The sequence below is a fragment of the Callospermophilus lateralis genome, chromosome 6 (assembly GCF_048772815.1).
Source record: "Callospermophilus lateralis isolate mCalLat2 chromosome 6, mCalLat2.hap1, whole genome shotgun sequence".
NCBI classification, from domain to species: Eukaryota; Metazoa; Chordata; class Mammalia; order Rodentia; family Sciuridae; genus Callospermophilus; species Callospermophilus lateralis.
This window is the reverse complement of record NC_135310.1, coordinates 117,665,457-117,682,366: the sequence shown is the minus strand read 5'-3', so window position 1 is coordinate 117,682,366 and position 16,910 is coordinate 117,665,457. Positions and strand designations below refer to the sequence as shown.

At 50.9% G+C, this 16,910-nt stretch overlaps 1 protein-coding gene across 2 annotated transcripts in view; it reads right to left on the bottom strand.

Annotated features, from left to right (window-relative positions):
- Positions 1 to 16,910, bottom strand: part of Cpne5 (copine 5) — an 85,467-nt gene that overhangs the window by 36,864 nt on the left and 31,693 nt on the right. Inside the window, exons 4-9 of one of the 2 annotated variants that reach the window (XM_076858789.1) lie at positions 10,940 to 11,043; positions 9,965 to 10,004; positions 9,551 to 9,627; positions 8,272 to 8,331; positions 6,301 to 6,351; positions 5,968 to 6,031 (exon numbers count right to left, since the gene is read on the bottom strand). In XM_076858789.1, the coding sequence (XP_076714904.1) occupies positions 5,968 to 6,031; positions 6,301 to 6,351; positions 8,272 to 8,331; positions 9,551 to 9,627; positions 9,965 to 10,004; positions 10,940 to 11,043 (396 nt within the window). The remainder of the gene's footprint in view (positions 1 to 5,967; positions 6,032 to 6,300; positions 6,352 to 8,271; positions 8,332 to 9,550; positions 9,628 to 9,964; positions 10,005 to 10,939; positions 11,044 to 16,910) is intronic. The other variant, XM_076858790.1, reaches the window with a different exon arrangement.

Sequence of the window (16,910 nt, the reverse complement as noted above, 5' to 3'; positions counted from 1 at the left end):
TATCCGCAGATTCTGGCGAGGGTCCGGGTGGAGGGTGTCAGCCCCAGCCTGCGAGATGCTCTTCCCAAACCAGAAGCTTCCCGGGAGTCAGGCTGGGAGGATAGAGCCGCTCCTGCAGTATATAATTTCCTGCAATTTCTGCCTTTCACCCTATCTTTTTAAAAAACATATTAAGTTTTTCTAAAACAGCAGGATTGCCTCAATTTGCATCTCTCCGCATGTTAATTGAGCTGCTTGGAAGAATACAGCCAACAGCCTTTCTCTCACAGCGCCTGGCCTCCCCCAGCACCTTCGCCCTCTCTGCCTCAGAAGAGCGCTGCTATGGAGGTCAGAGGCCAGTCCCAGGGGTCAGCAGGTGGGCTGAAGGCCATGCAGGAGTTAGCAACACCCAGGAGGGGAGAACAAAAGGCAAATCTGGCTTGGGTTTTGCTGGTAGCCCCCAGGGTCAGAACAAGCAAAAATCCATGATAAACAAAATATCAAAATTTTAAATGAAGACGTTTTTACAGATGAAGTCACTGAGGCACAGAGAAGTCAAGGCACTTGCCCCAGACCACACAGCTAGTTAAGCAATGGCATTTTGTATGGATCCAGAGCCCCCACGTTTGTTATCATTTTGCCCCTATCACTGGCATGTTATACCCTGAGGCACATTGTAAATAAACTGTGGGACCACAGTGACATTTATTGTCTTCTCTTTAAGGTCTGTTGGAATTTCCAAATCTCCTAGAATTGGCACATTGCCCTTTTTAGTCAGGAAAAAAAGAGCTCAATTAAACAAAAGGAATCCTTAGCCACAATTCTCCCAGAGGGGAGAAGGGAGAACCCAGGGGGCCGGGATAAGACTACAGAAGCTGGATACCTGGGGAGGCTGGAGAAGACCCCCCCCCCCCCAAGACCCAGAGACTAAAGGCTGATGTTTATTCAAACACAGGCCCTGGGCAGAGAAGGTGGTCTGGAAGACAAGGCCTCCTCAGGCTTTGATTCTAACAACCAAGTTGAGGTAAGCACCTCTTAATGACCCAGTTCCCAAACAATCTAATTAGCTGCCCCTCTTGATTTGGTCATTCAGAGGCTGAAAATCTCTGATGGACCATTTTCCCTCCCACTCAGTAAACCTGTGTGTCTAGGATACCAATTTAAACCAACTATCCATCAACTGGAGCTCAATTAGAACATGAGGATGTTCACTGTAGCGTTGCTTATTTTGTTTCTTGTAAGAGAATAGGTTCAGTAAATGACAGACCTTCCATACAAAAAGGAATAATACACAGTTTTTTTGTCCTGGGGATTGAACCCAGGGGCACTTAACCACTGAGCCACATCCCCAGCTCTTTTTTGTATTTCATTTAGAGAAAAGGTCTCACTGAGTTGCTTAGGGCCTTGCTAAGTTGCTGAAGCTGGCTTTGAACTCAGGATCCTCCTGCCTCAGTCTCTGGAGCAGCTGGGATTACAGGCGTGTGCCACTGTGCCCGGCTTATATGCAGCTATTAAATGTATGTCTTCTAAGACCATCGAATGACATAGGATACTGAAGCCTATAAAGCTAGATACTGGGCTGGGGACGCAGCTCAGTGGTAGAGTGCTTGTATATAGTCCCTAAATCAAAGAGGGGCAGTAAAACATCATTCCCTAAACGCCCGCTTTCTGCTCCCAAAACCCAGCCAAGTTAAGAGAACAACTAGAGCAGGTCTGGGCTGCAATATCCAGATACATATTATCAGGAGGACCCTGGCTTTCTCTTTGGCTCGCTGAAAACTAGGGTAAGTCAGAGTTATCTGGAGAAAGCTGCCGGCTTGCAGGAGTGCAGCCGGGTTCTGTGCTCCTTGGGATGCTGGTCCTACAAGCAAGCCAAGCTGCCGCTGAGGAGGTCACTGCTTCTGCAGCCTCACATGTAAAACCCTCTCTGAGACAGAGCAGAACTGGGGCCCTGTGGAAAGGATACCTGTCACTCGTCCTGCTGGCCCCCACTGGACAAAACATTGTGGAGGAAAGGAGGCGCAGCTTGGCTGCTTGGCAAAGCACTGTGAGGCACAGAGGCGCAGTCAGCTTGTCACCACTAAACTCTTCTTGGAACTGTCACTGATCTCCTGCAGGCTTTCCCCAAGAAACCACATGTGTCTCTCGGGCACTTTCTTTGGCCTACACTACTGCGCTGGCCCAACTGGGCTGTGGAGGAGCCAGCTTGCCTGGCTGGCCCTGGCTTCAATCTCCAGCACGACAAAATAATAAGTTAATAGTAATTATTAATAATAATAAAATAAAAATTGCAAACTAGATACCATAGTATACCAATTAGAAGAAAAATATGCGCATACACTCAAGGAAACACAGGCTTGGAAGAAACAAATCGGAATGTCCACAATAATTATCTCTGGGTGATTTTTCGATTCTTTAAAATTTTCTCTATTTTTCAACAGTTTTGCCACTGGTCATGATGAAATTGGGGCAATTTCTTTGTCGAGGGCACAGTACTAGGCATCAAACCCAGGACTTGGTGCGCGCCAGGCAAGCGCCCCCTCCCCAGGAGCTGCATCCCCAGCCTGAAATGTGGGGACGCCCCATCTCCTGTCGACGCCACGGAACAGTGTTCGGAGCAAATGATGGATTTCAGGAACTTTCTTGGCCTTTAAATCCTAGAAGAGCTAGGCTTATTCTATGCCTATCAAAGTAAGCTGGTGCCAGGCTGCAGCCCACCCTAATCCCGGCCGGTCCCCGCCTGCCCACGCCATCCGGGCGGACGCAGGGAGGGAGAGTCCGCTTGGGCTGCGCCGTTGCTCGGGGCAGGACGCCCCGCTCGGGCGGCCACCGGCTCCGACTCCGCCCTCTTCCTTTGATCCTCCCACTGAATGCTGAGCCGGGAAGACTGAGCAAAGCCGCTCAGATGTAATTATTTTAATTCAGCCAGATGCTGGGAATTAGTCTCTTTTCCTTGCAAATATTCTAGGGAAAGACAGAACTCAGCCAAAGATGGGCCGGGAGAATAGGAGCTGGCAGCCTCCAGTGCAGGGGAGGCGCCCCCAGACCCCCTGGCGCGGGAAGAGCTTGGGGGGTGGGGGACGCGCGGCCCGGCGATCCCTGGGTGCAGAAGGGAGGGGAGCGGGAGGGGGGAAGGGGGTGGAGGGAGGAGGGGCCCGGGTGCTAACAGAAGCCTGTTGACCCGCGCTGGCCCTGAGCCGGCGGCTGCAGCCTCCTCCTCTCCAGCTTTACAGTTTCCTAAGCGCTCTCCCGTCTATTACCTTATTTAATTATGAACCCAGGGGAAGCCACCAGCTGGGCCAGAAGCTTAGGAGAAAACTGAATCGAGGTTGCTAGAGGTTCAGAGTCCACCTCCCTAGGCACCTGCCAAGCAGCCACCTTCCCGATCTCCTTCACAGCAACCGGTGAGGCCCACCCGCTGGTGGAAACCCAAGACTCTGGGCGCAGAGGCGGCTGCCCGGCTCCGTGCACCCGTCAACCGGCTCGAGCCCGTGTCGCTGCAGCCGGCTCCTCAGAGGACACAGGTGTAGGAGTTTTCCTCATTACCTGCTGCTAAACCCTGGGTCTCTGCTTCCTATTCATTCAGTCACGATTCATCATAGCTTCTCAATGAACACCTACTGCGCAGTCAGCCAGTGCCGGGTACACAGTGGGTGAGGTTGGTTCCCCCAGAGCCACCAGGTAAACAAGAGCAGCACCAGAATGAGCAGCTGCACTCGAGTGTCTGGTCATCTCCATGCTGCCCTGTGTCATCAATTCCGTTTTCCTATGTCTTAGTCTCCAACTGAAAGCAGAGTTTGTGACACAACAGCTAGTGGTTAAAGACTTTGGCTCTAGAACCAGATTGCCTGGGTTCAGATATCTTCTAATTCGGTGGCTGTATAACCTCGGACAGGTCACCTAATCTCTCTGTGTTGTGGATCACAATACATGAGATATTATATCATACTACATATATCATAATACATCAGATAAATAAGACAACCAGAATAATAATTGCTCAATTAATGTCAGCTAACACTAATATGCCCCTATTCTAGTAGCTCTCAAGGTTTAGACCAGGAACTCTGACAGAAGAGGGGTCCTGAGGTCAAAACTATTGTTGTCATAAAGCAAAGCAAAGTTTCCTAGAGGTTACATAACTGATATCACAACAGATTGACTGCAGACTGGATATGAGCATCCAGCTGTCTATTTTTGTGTGTGGTGCTGGGGATGGAACCTGGGGCCTCCTAGTGCTAAGGAATTGCTCTACCACTGAGCTCCACCCTTCTTCCTTCATCTGTCTTCTAAGAAGCTGGACATTAAAGAAATTTGTAAAAAATGGAAAACAAGGGGGTGGAATGTAGCTCCATGGTTGAGTACCTGCCTAGCCAGCATCTAGGAGGGCCTGTTCAAATCCCTAGCACTGGAATGAGAGGAGGGATGTGGTGGGGTAAAACAAGGCCACTCTTTTCACCAAAGAGTCTGTTTCAAAAAATACAACTATTTTTTTTTGGAAGAATTTTATTTTTTAACCTGGGATTGAACTAAGGTAATAAACCCAGTTTTAACACTGAGCTATGTTCTCAGTCCTTTTATTTATTTTTTATTTTGAAACAAGTTATCACTACATGGCCCAGGCTGGCCTCGAACTTGTGATCCTCTGCCTTGGGCCTTCAAGTTGCTAGGATTACGGGCATGTGCCACTGTGCTCAGAAAATGTGTTACTTTTAAATGAATTCATAATAATCAAAACATTTTTTTTTCTGTTTTGCCGGGTGCAGTGGCCCACATCTGTAATGTTTGGGAGGCTGAAGCTGAAGGATCACAAGTTTGAGGCCAGCCTCAGCAGCTCAGTGAGACCATGTCTCAAAATAAAAAGGGCTGGGGATGCAGCTCAGTGGTGGAACACCGCAGGTTCGATTCCCAGCACCAATAGGAGAGTTACACTGTCCAGAGGTCAGAAAGTCTCATTTATCCTCCTCGGCCCTCCTAGCCCCAACGGAAGCCCTGACCCGGGATGTCCCAGGCTGTGCCTTGGAATGACAGGGGCCCTCCAGCCCCTGTTCTCGTCCTCGCCTCCTCCTCTTCTCCCCACAACCCACCACTTCCCACCTGCGGTTCCTCGTTAACTTGTGTGGCCCTCTGGGTTTGGAGGACAAGCCCAGATTTTAGAATCAGGCTGACCTCGATCAGAACCCATGACACTGTTTCTTATGGTCCTTAAAAAGGTGACTTAGCCTCTTTGATAAAATGGGAATAATGTTTTAGATACCCTATCTATAAAACAGTAATGACATTTTAGTACCCGCCTCTTAGGATGTATTATCAGGAGTAGAGATATAAGTTACATAAAAAACCTCACCACTTGACAAATATCTATCATCATTATGATATTTATGAGCATTATTAACTGTGAGATCCCTGAGCCCCTTCTTGGGGTGCTCAGCCACCCCTTCGATGTCCCCACCTCCTGCTTCTCTCTAGTTCTATAGGGGAAGCAAAACAAGGGCTGCCTGGGACTGCAGACTGGCTTCTCAACACGCACGTACACACACACACATGCACACACACACACACGCACACATGCACGCACGCACGCACACACACACTCTCTCACTCCAACCCCATAGAGGCTGTCACTCTATCCCGGAGATAAAATGAAAAGTGACAGGCAAATGTCAAGCGCCCATGACTGAAAAGTCCCCTCCATCACCAGGGTTGGTGCCAGGGCAGTCTTGGCTCAAGGACACATGACAAGGACTGGAAGTAACCCTGGCGCCTGGGAGCCTGGGGACCAGGGCTCCGGGCTCAGTTCTGCCACTGACCAGTGCCCCCCGCCCGCCGGGGCCTCATTCTGTGCTGGGGTAAAAGGGAATCACCTTCCAGCTCCAGCCAGTTCAGACTCAGGAGCTGGGACACCAGGTCACAAGGAAGCCGCCTACCCTCTGACATTGCCCCATTCCCACCAGATCCCATGGGTTGCGGAGTCCTTCTGTCACTCACCCTGCAGTTGCTGAGCTCCTCAGCGGACAGGATGATGGTGCCACATTTCTTCCCCGGGACACCACTGGGAGAGAAGACGAAAGAATGGAAAGCCAGACAAAGACAGAGCTAAACCTGACCCCCCGAAATCGGGTCCACCCCCCGTCTGGTGGATCTGCCCCAGAGCCCCTGAGAAGACAGCGTCTCCTGAAATGCATGTGGCAGTGTGGCCTGATGCATCCTCCTGGGGCTAGGCCCTCAGTTCCAGAGCTGCCCACCCCCTGCTCCCAGAGCCCGCCAGGGAGGCTGGTGTCTGCCTCATGGTCCTAGGATCCCCAAAGCATCCAGACTCACCCAGAGGCTTCCAGACCAGTGGTTCTCAAACTTTCCATCCAAAGACCACTTCTGTGGGCAAAAGACCTGGTGGGCTAACAACCCCACCCTGCACCCGGCTGACCCCAGGGTCCCAGAATGTTCAAGCTCTGAGCCACTCTGACTTGTCACGGGAGGGAGAGCAGCAAGAGGGGGCAAGGCAGGAGGGCTGGGTCGTCTTAGTGGATCTCTCCCATGGCTGCACACCCTGGAGTTCTCGGCTGGGGTCTCCTGGGGTTGAGAGATTCCAGCCATCCACACAGCTCCTCACTGAGCTGGGCAGCAGGGACAACAGCCACAGAGGAGAGTCCCCTCCAGGAAGGCAAATCTCAGGGAGCGGCTCCACCCAGGGGGCACTTTATCAGGTGGGACCCCTTCCCCCAGGCACCAGCCCATCCCACTCTGATGCTTGGTACTGAGAGGAGACATATCCTGGTGCAGTCAGGGGCCAATGGGAGGGAGAGGTGAAAACGTCAGGCTGTGAGCAGTTGCGTGAGCAGTTCCTCTTTCCTCGCCCACAAATAAGTGTAATTGTAGCATCCATTTTACTATATGCACGCCCAGAGCCTGGCACCGAGCAGGACCTCCCTGGACATCATTTCCCTCCCTGCATCCTTTGCTTTATGATTGTGCAAAGCTGATAAAATCCTGCCCTGCCCCCGCCACAGCCCCAGGGCCACCAGCGCGCTGTCTGTGGAACACACTTTGAGAACCACTGATGGAGCTCTTTCCAGCACCAGCTTTTGGAAGGACAGCTCCTGAGAGAGGAGGCAGGGGAGGAAGGGAGTTGGCCCCAGGGGGTGGGGGCTGACCAGCCATCCGGGGTCTTCCCCACGGGGTGGACAGAGCAGGGGCCACACCTGCTGCCTCCCCTGCTCCAGGCAGGTGCAGTGCTGCCAGCTTGTCCCCTAGACTTGAGCACCCGAGCTGACTGCCCAGGCCCTGCCCGCCTGCTGGTCGGTGCTCCACGGTAGTAAGACGTGGTTCGTGTGACCAGGCAGAGAGAGTCCTCCACACCAGCCTCCTCCGCCCTGTGCTTCTCCATCTGTTCCTCTCTTTGCCTCTGAGTCCTTCTTCTATTTCTGATCTCTCTTTCCCTCCTCTCCAGCCCCAACCTGCTCCCACAGGCCTGGCCTTCCTTCCTCTCCCCCTCCCTCCCTCTGGACTTTCTCCCTCCCCCTGCTCTGCAGTTACTGTCACCTACTCTCCCTGGGCTGGGAGCAGCCCTGGCTCCCCTGGAGGTCCCTTCCCACATGCAGCAGCTTTGGTGGCCAACCCCGGAAGGCCAGGGGAGCCCTGCTCTCCCAGCCAAAGGCACTTCTGCCAGAGGCATCTCCCAGCAAAGCTCCCCACCCTCCCCCCACCAGTGTGAGGAGGAAGCCAGGCTGGGGGGGGGGAGGCCCAGGGGCTCTGCCCTGCCCACATCTGCAGGCAGCCATCCCAGAGCTCCTGGTCAGGGTGGGCAGGGAGTGGGGTGAAGCTGGTCATCCTAGGTGGCAGGCGTAAGTGAAAGGGGATGGGCTGGGCCTGCTCTGGGGGCAGAGGAGGAAGCTGGCATCCAGCTGAGGAAACCAAACCCAGGGGAAGGGGAGAGGGTAAAGAGAAGGCAGGGGAAGGGCGGTGGGGGACACAGGCCAGGGAGAGGGGAAGGATGCAGAGTGCCCAGGCCTGCTCATTCCTGGAGACAGCCCCCAACTCAGAGCTCCAACCTGCCCCTGAAGTCCCAAGAGCCACTGGGGTTCTGGATGCTCCAGCTCTGGCCTGGATGGGGGAGGGGCTGGCTACAGCACGGGGATCTCCATCTGGGACCCTGCAGAGGGACCCAGGACCCTCCGTCTCTCACCAGGGCTGAATTCACAGTAGTGGGATCTAGAACTGAGACATGACTCAGATAGCCTCTGCAGAGGGCTGAATGTCAGAGGACCCCAGGGCCAGAGATGTCTGGTGACCTACCCGTTGGACACAGCTGGCATGGGTTTGCCGGTCCTGGAGTTCAGGCTGAAGGCTCCTATCCTGTGGAGACAGGGAGAGAGCGCCGGCCATGAGCCTGGCGTCCTGCTCCGCAGAGGCCAGAACACTTGATGTTGGGATGCTTAGAGACGAGTTTCTGTCCTGGAAGTTATTAAAACAGGACCGAAAGCCACAGACCAGGGAAGGAGAGGTCTCCTCAAACTCTGGTGTGAAGCCCGGGCGAGTTAGTCTGCAAGTGGCCCCAGAAGGAGCAGCACTAGCATCCCCTGGGAATAACCCACAGAGGTAAATTCTCAGGCCCATCCAGACCTGCCGGTCAGAAACCCCGGGGGGGGGGGGGGACAGAGCCCACAACCTGTGCCCCAGGGGACCCTGATGCCTGCTGCAGCCTGGGAATCGCTGTTCTACATCATGAACCTCAGTGCCCAGGCTGTGAAATGGGGAGAAAGAATCACCCGAGATCATGTTGTTGAACTGTGTCCTCCACAAATTCATATATTAGTCTTTAGCCTGCAGCACCCCAGAATGTGACTGAGACCGGGCCCTTAAAGAAGCCATTAGGGTAAAATACGGTCATATGGTGGGTCTTAAAAGACTGATGTCCTTTTAAGGAGAGAGGAGGCCACAGATATGGAGGGACCATGTGAAGACAAAGAGGAAGACACAACCATCCGCAAGCCAAGGAACAGGGCTTCTGAAGAAACGAACTCTGTGCCATCTTAATCTGGGACTTCTAGCTTCAGAATTGTGAGGAACTAAACGGCTGTTATTTAATTCACTTAGTCTACAGCATTTACGGCAACAGGGCAGTGAACCAGGAGAGTCGCCAGTCCCTCAGTGTCTGTAAGGAATCGTTCCGGGACCCCCCTGCATAACAACAGCCTTGAGTGCTCAAGTGCCTCACGTAAAGTGGTGCAATGTTTGCATTCACCTTGCACAAATCCACCCGTGCACTTTAAGCCGTCTCTCGATTACTTGCAATACCTGCCACAATGTAAGTGCTACACAAACAGTTGTTATACTGATTTGCAGTGGGACTGAAAATGGATAAGAAGTGTCTTCTGGGACTTTGGGACTTGAATAACCCCACTTGGTTTCTCTCCAGGATAACCCTTTGAGAGCAGAGCCCATGGGTCTCCTTATTCCCTGCAAATGTCCCCTGTGGCTGTGTCACCACCCTCAGCCAGCCCTCAGCAGGGCGGCAGGAAGTTGGACGTGGCTGGCTAAGCATGCCAGAAGGCTGTACCCCTGCTACACTTACGTGAGGGGCTTCTCCAGGCGACTTCCAGAGGACCCCACAATCTCTCCAAGGGTGCAGAAGGCCTGGCCCAGGAAGTCCTGTATATCCAAGAGACAAAGGAGATCAGTGTCACAGTCAGGCCACCACCCTCACCGGCTGGCCCAGGGAAGTGAGGGGGCTCTGAAGTAACAAGACACAGCATTAGACACACACCGTCACAGTGAAGGAAGCCCGAGGACAACCCAGGACACGGCATTTAAGAAATATGAGGGGCTGGGGTTGTGGCTTAGCGGTAGAGTGTTCGCCATGCGTGAGGCCCTGGGTTCCATCCTCAGCACCACATAAAAATAAATACACAAAATAAAGGTATTGTGTCCAACTAAAAAATAAATAAAAAGAAATATGGACTCTCAGTGTCGTTATGGCAGAACTCACGTGTTTGGACAAATCAGGGCTCTTGGAGTCAACGTCATATCTACAAGGAACACAGAGAGATGGTGGAACAGGTGGGGACATCCTACCTACCCCTGCCTGAGCAGTATCAGCACCTGCCCCAACCCAACAGCCTCCAACACTGTGGCTATATCTAGGAGCAAGGGCAGGAATGGGTGCTGGCTCTGGATCTGGGGGTAAAGTGTACCCTGGGGCACTCTGCTGTATGTTATACCCCGTTAAAAACTGCAAACATAAAATAGATGAGCTCTGCCACCCCTGCTGGCTCACAGGTGGCTGAACCACCACGCCCATCACTCTCTGTTCCCCAGCTTCCCAGGCAAGGGAAGCTCCAGACCTGGCCTTTGACCTTGCCTTGACCTTCCCTATGGCTTCACCTTGCCCAGGCCTGCCCAGCCTGCCCACTCACGAAGGCGCCTTGTCCCCCATGAAGGAGGCAGGCATAACCATCCAGCCTGCAGCCAGCTGGCCTTCCTAGGCTCCTGCTGAAGCTTTGCCAGCCCACTGTTCTGAGCACGTTCCAAAATGTCACCAGGTGACTTCTCTGCAATGGGCTGTAGAACATGCTCTGATAGAGCAAGAGGTGTGGGTACCTCTCACTTCCAGGAGAGAACAGGGCACTCAGAGGAGGAGCCTAGAGGAATCACCAAGATCTTTCCAGAGTGGACAGTCCCCCAGGAACCAGGCAGCTTCTCGTGCCTCCCACTGTCAACTGAGACACTCTGGGGGAGGGATATCTTGGTTCTTGCTGCTCTGCCCCCTTTCTCAGTCCTGTTGAGGCTGGAGATGGACTTCAGCCAACTGTCACTTTTAACCTGCCAATCTTGGGCTTCCCCGGATATCACAGCACCTCCTACCTCCCCAGGTAAAGGGCTCCTGCTCCCCAGGTCCTGCAGCCCCACCTCCTGGCCCTGGGTCCTCCTCCCAGCCGCAGCTGGAGCTCCCCTTTCCACTTACAGGTCAAAACGGAGGTTCTGCTTCTCCTCAAAGAAGTAATCCACGATGAACTTGCGCACAAAGTCGGGGTTGAGCGTATTGTCGATGACTTCCGTGCGCCCGAACTGCAAGACAAGATGCGTGTGGGCCTCAGGAGCCCGGCTGGTGGGTCAGGAGGGAGCCCTGGGCTGTGGTCCCGCAGTCCTGCCTCCGTGGGCTCCTGTCCCTGTCCCCTCCCAGTCAAGGTGTGCACTTCACTTGTCAACCAAAACCATCCGCATTGGGGCTCCAAGCTCAAGGGGGCTTCATTCTCTTTCCACCGAGGCTCGACGCAAGTTGGATGGCGGGGGCACCTCAGCAGGCCCTTCTCAGTCCTGCCTCCTGACTTCACCCCTGCCACGCCCTTTCCCTGGCCTCCCCTTCTCTGCCAGTGGCATGTCCCCCATTCCTCAAGGCCCATTGCTAATGCCACCTCCTCCAGGAAACCTTTCTGATTCCTCCAACCACAGAGTTTTACTTCTCTGAGTTTCCAATGAACCTGAACCCACCCTATGACCTCCGGTCATCTCTGACGGATTTCACACTTGTGTATTTATGTAATGCCCTGACTGTAAGCACCAGGCCAGACAGCAGCTGGCAGGACGCCATATCCCTAAAGATGCCCGCCTTCCGGTAACTCCCTCTCTTATATATGGAATGACCTGGTGACACACTTCTTCTTCTTCTTCTTCTTCTTTTTTTTTTTTTTAATAATTTTTAGTTGTTGACAGGCCTTTATTTCACTTACTTATTTCTATGTGGTACTGAGCATCACAGGGCCTCACCCATGCTAGGTGAGCGCTCTACCTCTGAGCTGCAATTCCAGCCCAGTGGTGACACACTTCTATGAACGGACCATTGCACAAGTCATAGGATGTCACCTGTGAGTTTATATTATAAATGACTATGACTTCCATCCTGGGTGCCCTCGGTAGTTCTGTCACTTTGATGAGGCCAGCTGTCTTGTTGTGAGCTGCCCTGCAGAGGGGGTGGCAAGGAAATGAGGGAGGCCTCGGGCCAACAGTCAGTGGGGAGCTGGGGTGTCCACTCACCAGCGGGAGCCTGCGCCAACCCCCTAGCTGGGAAGCAAAGCCTGTCTGGCTGCACCTTGATGTGACCAGGTAGGTAGGTCCCAGTCAATACCTTGGCCAGAGCTTTGTGAGAAACCCCAAACCAGAGGACCCAGCAAAGCGGCACCCAGATTCCTGACCCTCTTGTTTAAACCACATGTTCTGGGGTCATTTGTTACTTGGCAATAGATTTTTACTATACAGAGATTGGATTTTCTTGATTTCCTTGAACTTTGCATACAGCAGACACTTAATAATTGAATCCCATTAAATTCCCCAAATGGCTTTGGGCAAGTCACACTCCATCTCTGGATATCAGAAACACCTAGAGGACTTGTTAAATACAGATCATGGACTTCAGTCCCACAAGTTCCCATTTAGCAGGTCTGGAGCGGGGCCCGAGAGTCTGCATTTTACAAAGTCTCCAGGTGATGCTGCTGCTGCTGGTCTGTGGACTCACTTGGAGAACTGCTGGACTAGACCGTGGTCCACTGGATTCCCAGTTCCTTTGAGGCTTCCCATGCTATGGTGCAGGGCAGTGGGCATGATTCTAGGCCCACAATTCCATCAAAGTAGTGCTCTGTTCAACAGACTGGAGTTTTTGTTTTTTTGTTTTTTTTTTAATTTTTTTTTTAGTTTTCAGCGGACACAACATCTTTGTTTGTATGTGGTGCTGAGGATCGAACCTGGGCCGCACGCATGCCAGGCGAGCGCGCTACCGCTTGAGCCACATCCCCAGCCCAGGTTTTTGGTTTTTGATACCAGGGATTGAACCTCGAGGTGCTTAACCACTGAGCCATACCCCCAGCCTTTTTTTATATTTGATTTAGAGGCAGGGTCTCACTGGGTTGCTTAGGGCCTCACTAAGTTGCTGAGGCTGCTTTTGAACTTGCAATCCTCCTGCCTCAGCCTCCTGAGCCACTGGGATTACAGGCGTGCGCTACCATCCCTGGCTTATGGCACTCTGGACATTTTAGGCAAGATTTGTTTTCAAAAACAAATATGAGTATGAGGTTAAAAGGTAAAGTATAAAACCACTGTACTTTCAATGGAGTATTAAACCTAAGAGGGAGAAAATCCTGTCACATACAACATGGATAAAACTTGAGGACATTATTCTTTTTTTATTTTAATTATTTTTAGATGTTGCTGGACCTTTATTTTATTCATTTATTTATATACGGTGTTGAAAATCAAACCCAGTGCCTCACACATGCCAGGCGAGCACTCTTACCACTGAGCCACAGCCCCAGCCCCTTGAGAACACTATTCTAAGTGAAAGAAAACAGTGACAAAGGACAAATATGGTACGAGTCCACTTATACAAGCTCTCTTAAGTAGCTAAGTCCATAGAAAAAGAGTAGAATGGTGCTCCTAGGGGCCTGGTGGGAGGTTAAGGACCTGTGTTTGATGGGTTTGGAGTTTCAGTCTTGCAGGATGAGAAAGGCCCAGAGACCCGACTTCACAACACTGAATATACTCACCACCACTGAACTGTACACCTTAAAGGATTATGATGTCAAAGTTTACAGTATGTTTTTCTCACAATTGAAAAAACATCAAATGCCACTGTGTTTTATGCTCCAGGAATGCAGGGGCCTTAGCCATTATAATATCCCTGGAGTCTCAAAATGAAGGCGACACGCAGGTACGAGATAAAATATTTTAAAAAGATTGTTAATCCTTCTAAATACATTAGCATGCTTTTTTTTTTTTTCCCTTTTGGAACTGGGAAAGAATTGTCACAATAAACAAATAATCCTGAGTATCTGTCTCCCTTCTTGGGGGCTTTCCAGTCCAGAAAAATGCCAGTAACCAGGATCCTTGCAGGCAGGGTGGCCATGGGCAGCTGGAACTTCCCCTGAGTGTCCCCTTCTGCCCTGGATTAAGTTAGAAACCTGTAAAAGGAACCTCCCACTCCAGGCAGTGTGGGGTCAGCAGAGAAGCCTTCCTGTCCCTCAGTCTCGCTGAACCCACCTCTCCTTCCAGTCAACGCCATCTGAGGCATCTCTCTCCTGTCCCGGCCTCTCTGCCTCTTGGGTCCTCCACACAGGCCAGTTCCTGATGCTCGGGCCTTGGCTCCCTGAAAGTCCTGCTCCCAGCCCCAAGCCGCCAGCGTTTCTCTGAGAATCTCTCACTCTGCACTCCACACTGCCCGATGATGACCTGCAGAGGCTCTTTATACCCGACCAGTCTGTGAGCTGCTCAGGCAGCAGAAGAATCCAAGTTCTCATCATCTTTGCAGCCCGTGACCCGACACTGTATCTAATCCGGAGTCACCGCTTGCTTCTGGGTAATAAAAGTCAATGTTTACTGCACACGTACAATGCTCCGCTTCAGGTGGGAGGCTCCCCCATCTTTGTGATGAGCAAAGGTAAGACAGAAAAGTTAAGTGACTTGTCAGGGTCACAAGGCTAAAAATTGCTGACCTCAAGGCACAAGCCAGGCTCAGGCCTACACTCTCCAGGTCAGGTGGTACCAGATACATGGTGGGAGGGCAAGGACTGGCTGTTACTTCTTTTTGTTGTTGTTGTTTGGTACCGGGGATTGAACTCAGGGGCACTCAACCACTGAGCCACATCCCTGCCCTTGTATTTTATTTAGACACAGGTCTCACTGAGTTGGTTAGCACCTTGCTTTTGCTGAGGTTGGCTTTGAACTCGCGATTCTCCTGTCTCAGCCTCCTGACCCACTGGGATTATAGGCATGCACCACCATGCCCAGCTGTGTTCTTTTTAAATATATATATGAATTTTGACATATTACACAACATGGAGTATAATTTGTTCTAATTAGGATCCCATTCTTTTTTGTGTGTGTGTGGAGGGGGCAGGAAGTTACCAGGGATTGAACTCAGGGGCACTCGACCACTGAGCCACATCCCCAGCCCTGTTATTTTACTTAGAGATAAGGTCTCACCGAGTTGCTTAGCACCTTGCTTTTGCTGAGGCTGGCTTTGAACTTGTGATCCTCCTGCTTCAGCCTCCCAAGATGCTAGAATTACAGGCACGCACTACTGCACAGGGCTAGGATTCCATTCCTGTGGTTATACATGATGTGGAGTCACATTGGTCCGGTATTCATATATGAATACAGGACAGTTCTGATCGATTCATTCTACTGTCTTTCCTATACCCTTTCCCCCTCCCTTCCCTTCATTTCCCTCTGTCTAATCCAGTGAACTTCTATTCTTCCCTCCCCTCCTCGATGTTACTTTTGCTCACAGCTCCAGGACTGGCCCTTGGCAGGCACACATGAACTAGGGAATGAATTAAGTTTGAATGGGGAAATGGATGAATGGCTTCAAGACTCAACTTCACAATCTAATTGTATGAACTGATCAGAGCTTTTCAGAACCAGTTTCTTCATCAGAAAGTGGAGAATAATAGTTTGTCCTACTTAGTTCCTAGTGTTCATTCAATTCAATTCAATTCTTGAATGACAGTTTTTAAGCACATATTGTAGGCCAGGTGGTGTGCTTGGTACTGAGCTACACAGTTAAATGGAATGTGAACCCTGTAGCTGAAGAATTCTCTATCAAGGTGGGACAACTCATAAACCAAATAGCTACAACATTAACCTGAACCTAGCAAGATAGCCATGACGAAAGAGCTACACAGGAAGGTATATGGCGGGGTCCTCACCCTTGACTGTATATTGGAGTTCCTGGGAAAGCGTGAAAGACCCAGAAATGGACAAAAAGGCAAAGAGGAAGTGTCCTTCCTAACACACTGCTCCAGGAATCCAATTCCATCTTTGAGCTATTCTGCAAAGCTCTAACATGGACAAAGTGATTCTTGTCAAGGGAATACAAGTGCGTTTTGCACAGTGGAATGCTATTGGTTATCATCCTGTAGATATGGACAGATCTGATCTATCTGTAAATTGATTTCAGAATTCCTGCTTGCCTATATGTGTGTGTGTGTGTGTGTGTGTGTGTGTGTGTGTGTGTGGTTTATTTCAACGGGTTGTAAGATCTTACTGGTTTCCTCATTAATTAACAAGTTTAATAACTCTTTTTTTTTTTTAAGAGAGAGAGAGAGAGAGAGAGAGAGAGAGAGAGAGAGAGAGAGAGAGAATTTTTTAATATTTATTTTTTAGTTTTCGGCGGACACAACATCTTTGTTTGTATGTGGTGCTGAGGATCGAACCCGGGCCGCATGCATGCCAGGCGAGCGCGCTACCTACCGCTTGAGCCACATCCCCAGCCCCAATAACTCTTTGTCATGTGTTCATTTTATGTTTGTATGGGAGTCAGATTTTACCTTTTAAAAAAGACATCTTTTAACAGGTGCTTAAAAAAAAAAAAATCTATGCCCAGCCAGGTGTGGTGGTGCACACCTGTAATCCCAGCGGCTCAGGAGCTGAGGCAGGAAGATTGCGAGTTCAGAGCCTCTCAAAGCAACTCAGTGAGGCCCTAGCAACTTAGCAAGACCCTGGCTCTAAATAAAATATAAAGAGGGTTGGGGATGTGGCTCAGTGGTTAAGAGCAACTGGGTTCAATCCCTGGGACCAAAATAAATAAGCAAACTAAAAATACCTATGCTCCAGCCTCAACACAGACCAATGGAATTGTGAATCTCAACTGGAGGGGCTCAAACAACTGTGCTTCTATAAAGTTCCCTAGGTGATTCCAGTGAGCAGATGTAGTTGTGAACCACTAATGAGCGAGAATGCAGCAAGAGTCTGAAGGAAACTAGCATCTACGGAGCCCCTACTGAATGCTCACTACATCAGGTGCATCAGGTTATTTGAGTCAATCCTTTCAAAAATCTCAACAGCTATTACTTATTATACAAGTGAGGAAATGGAGAATTTGTGAGGTTAAGTAACTTGCCCAAGTTCACCCAGCTAGACCCACCAAAGCCCATTATATTTTTTTT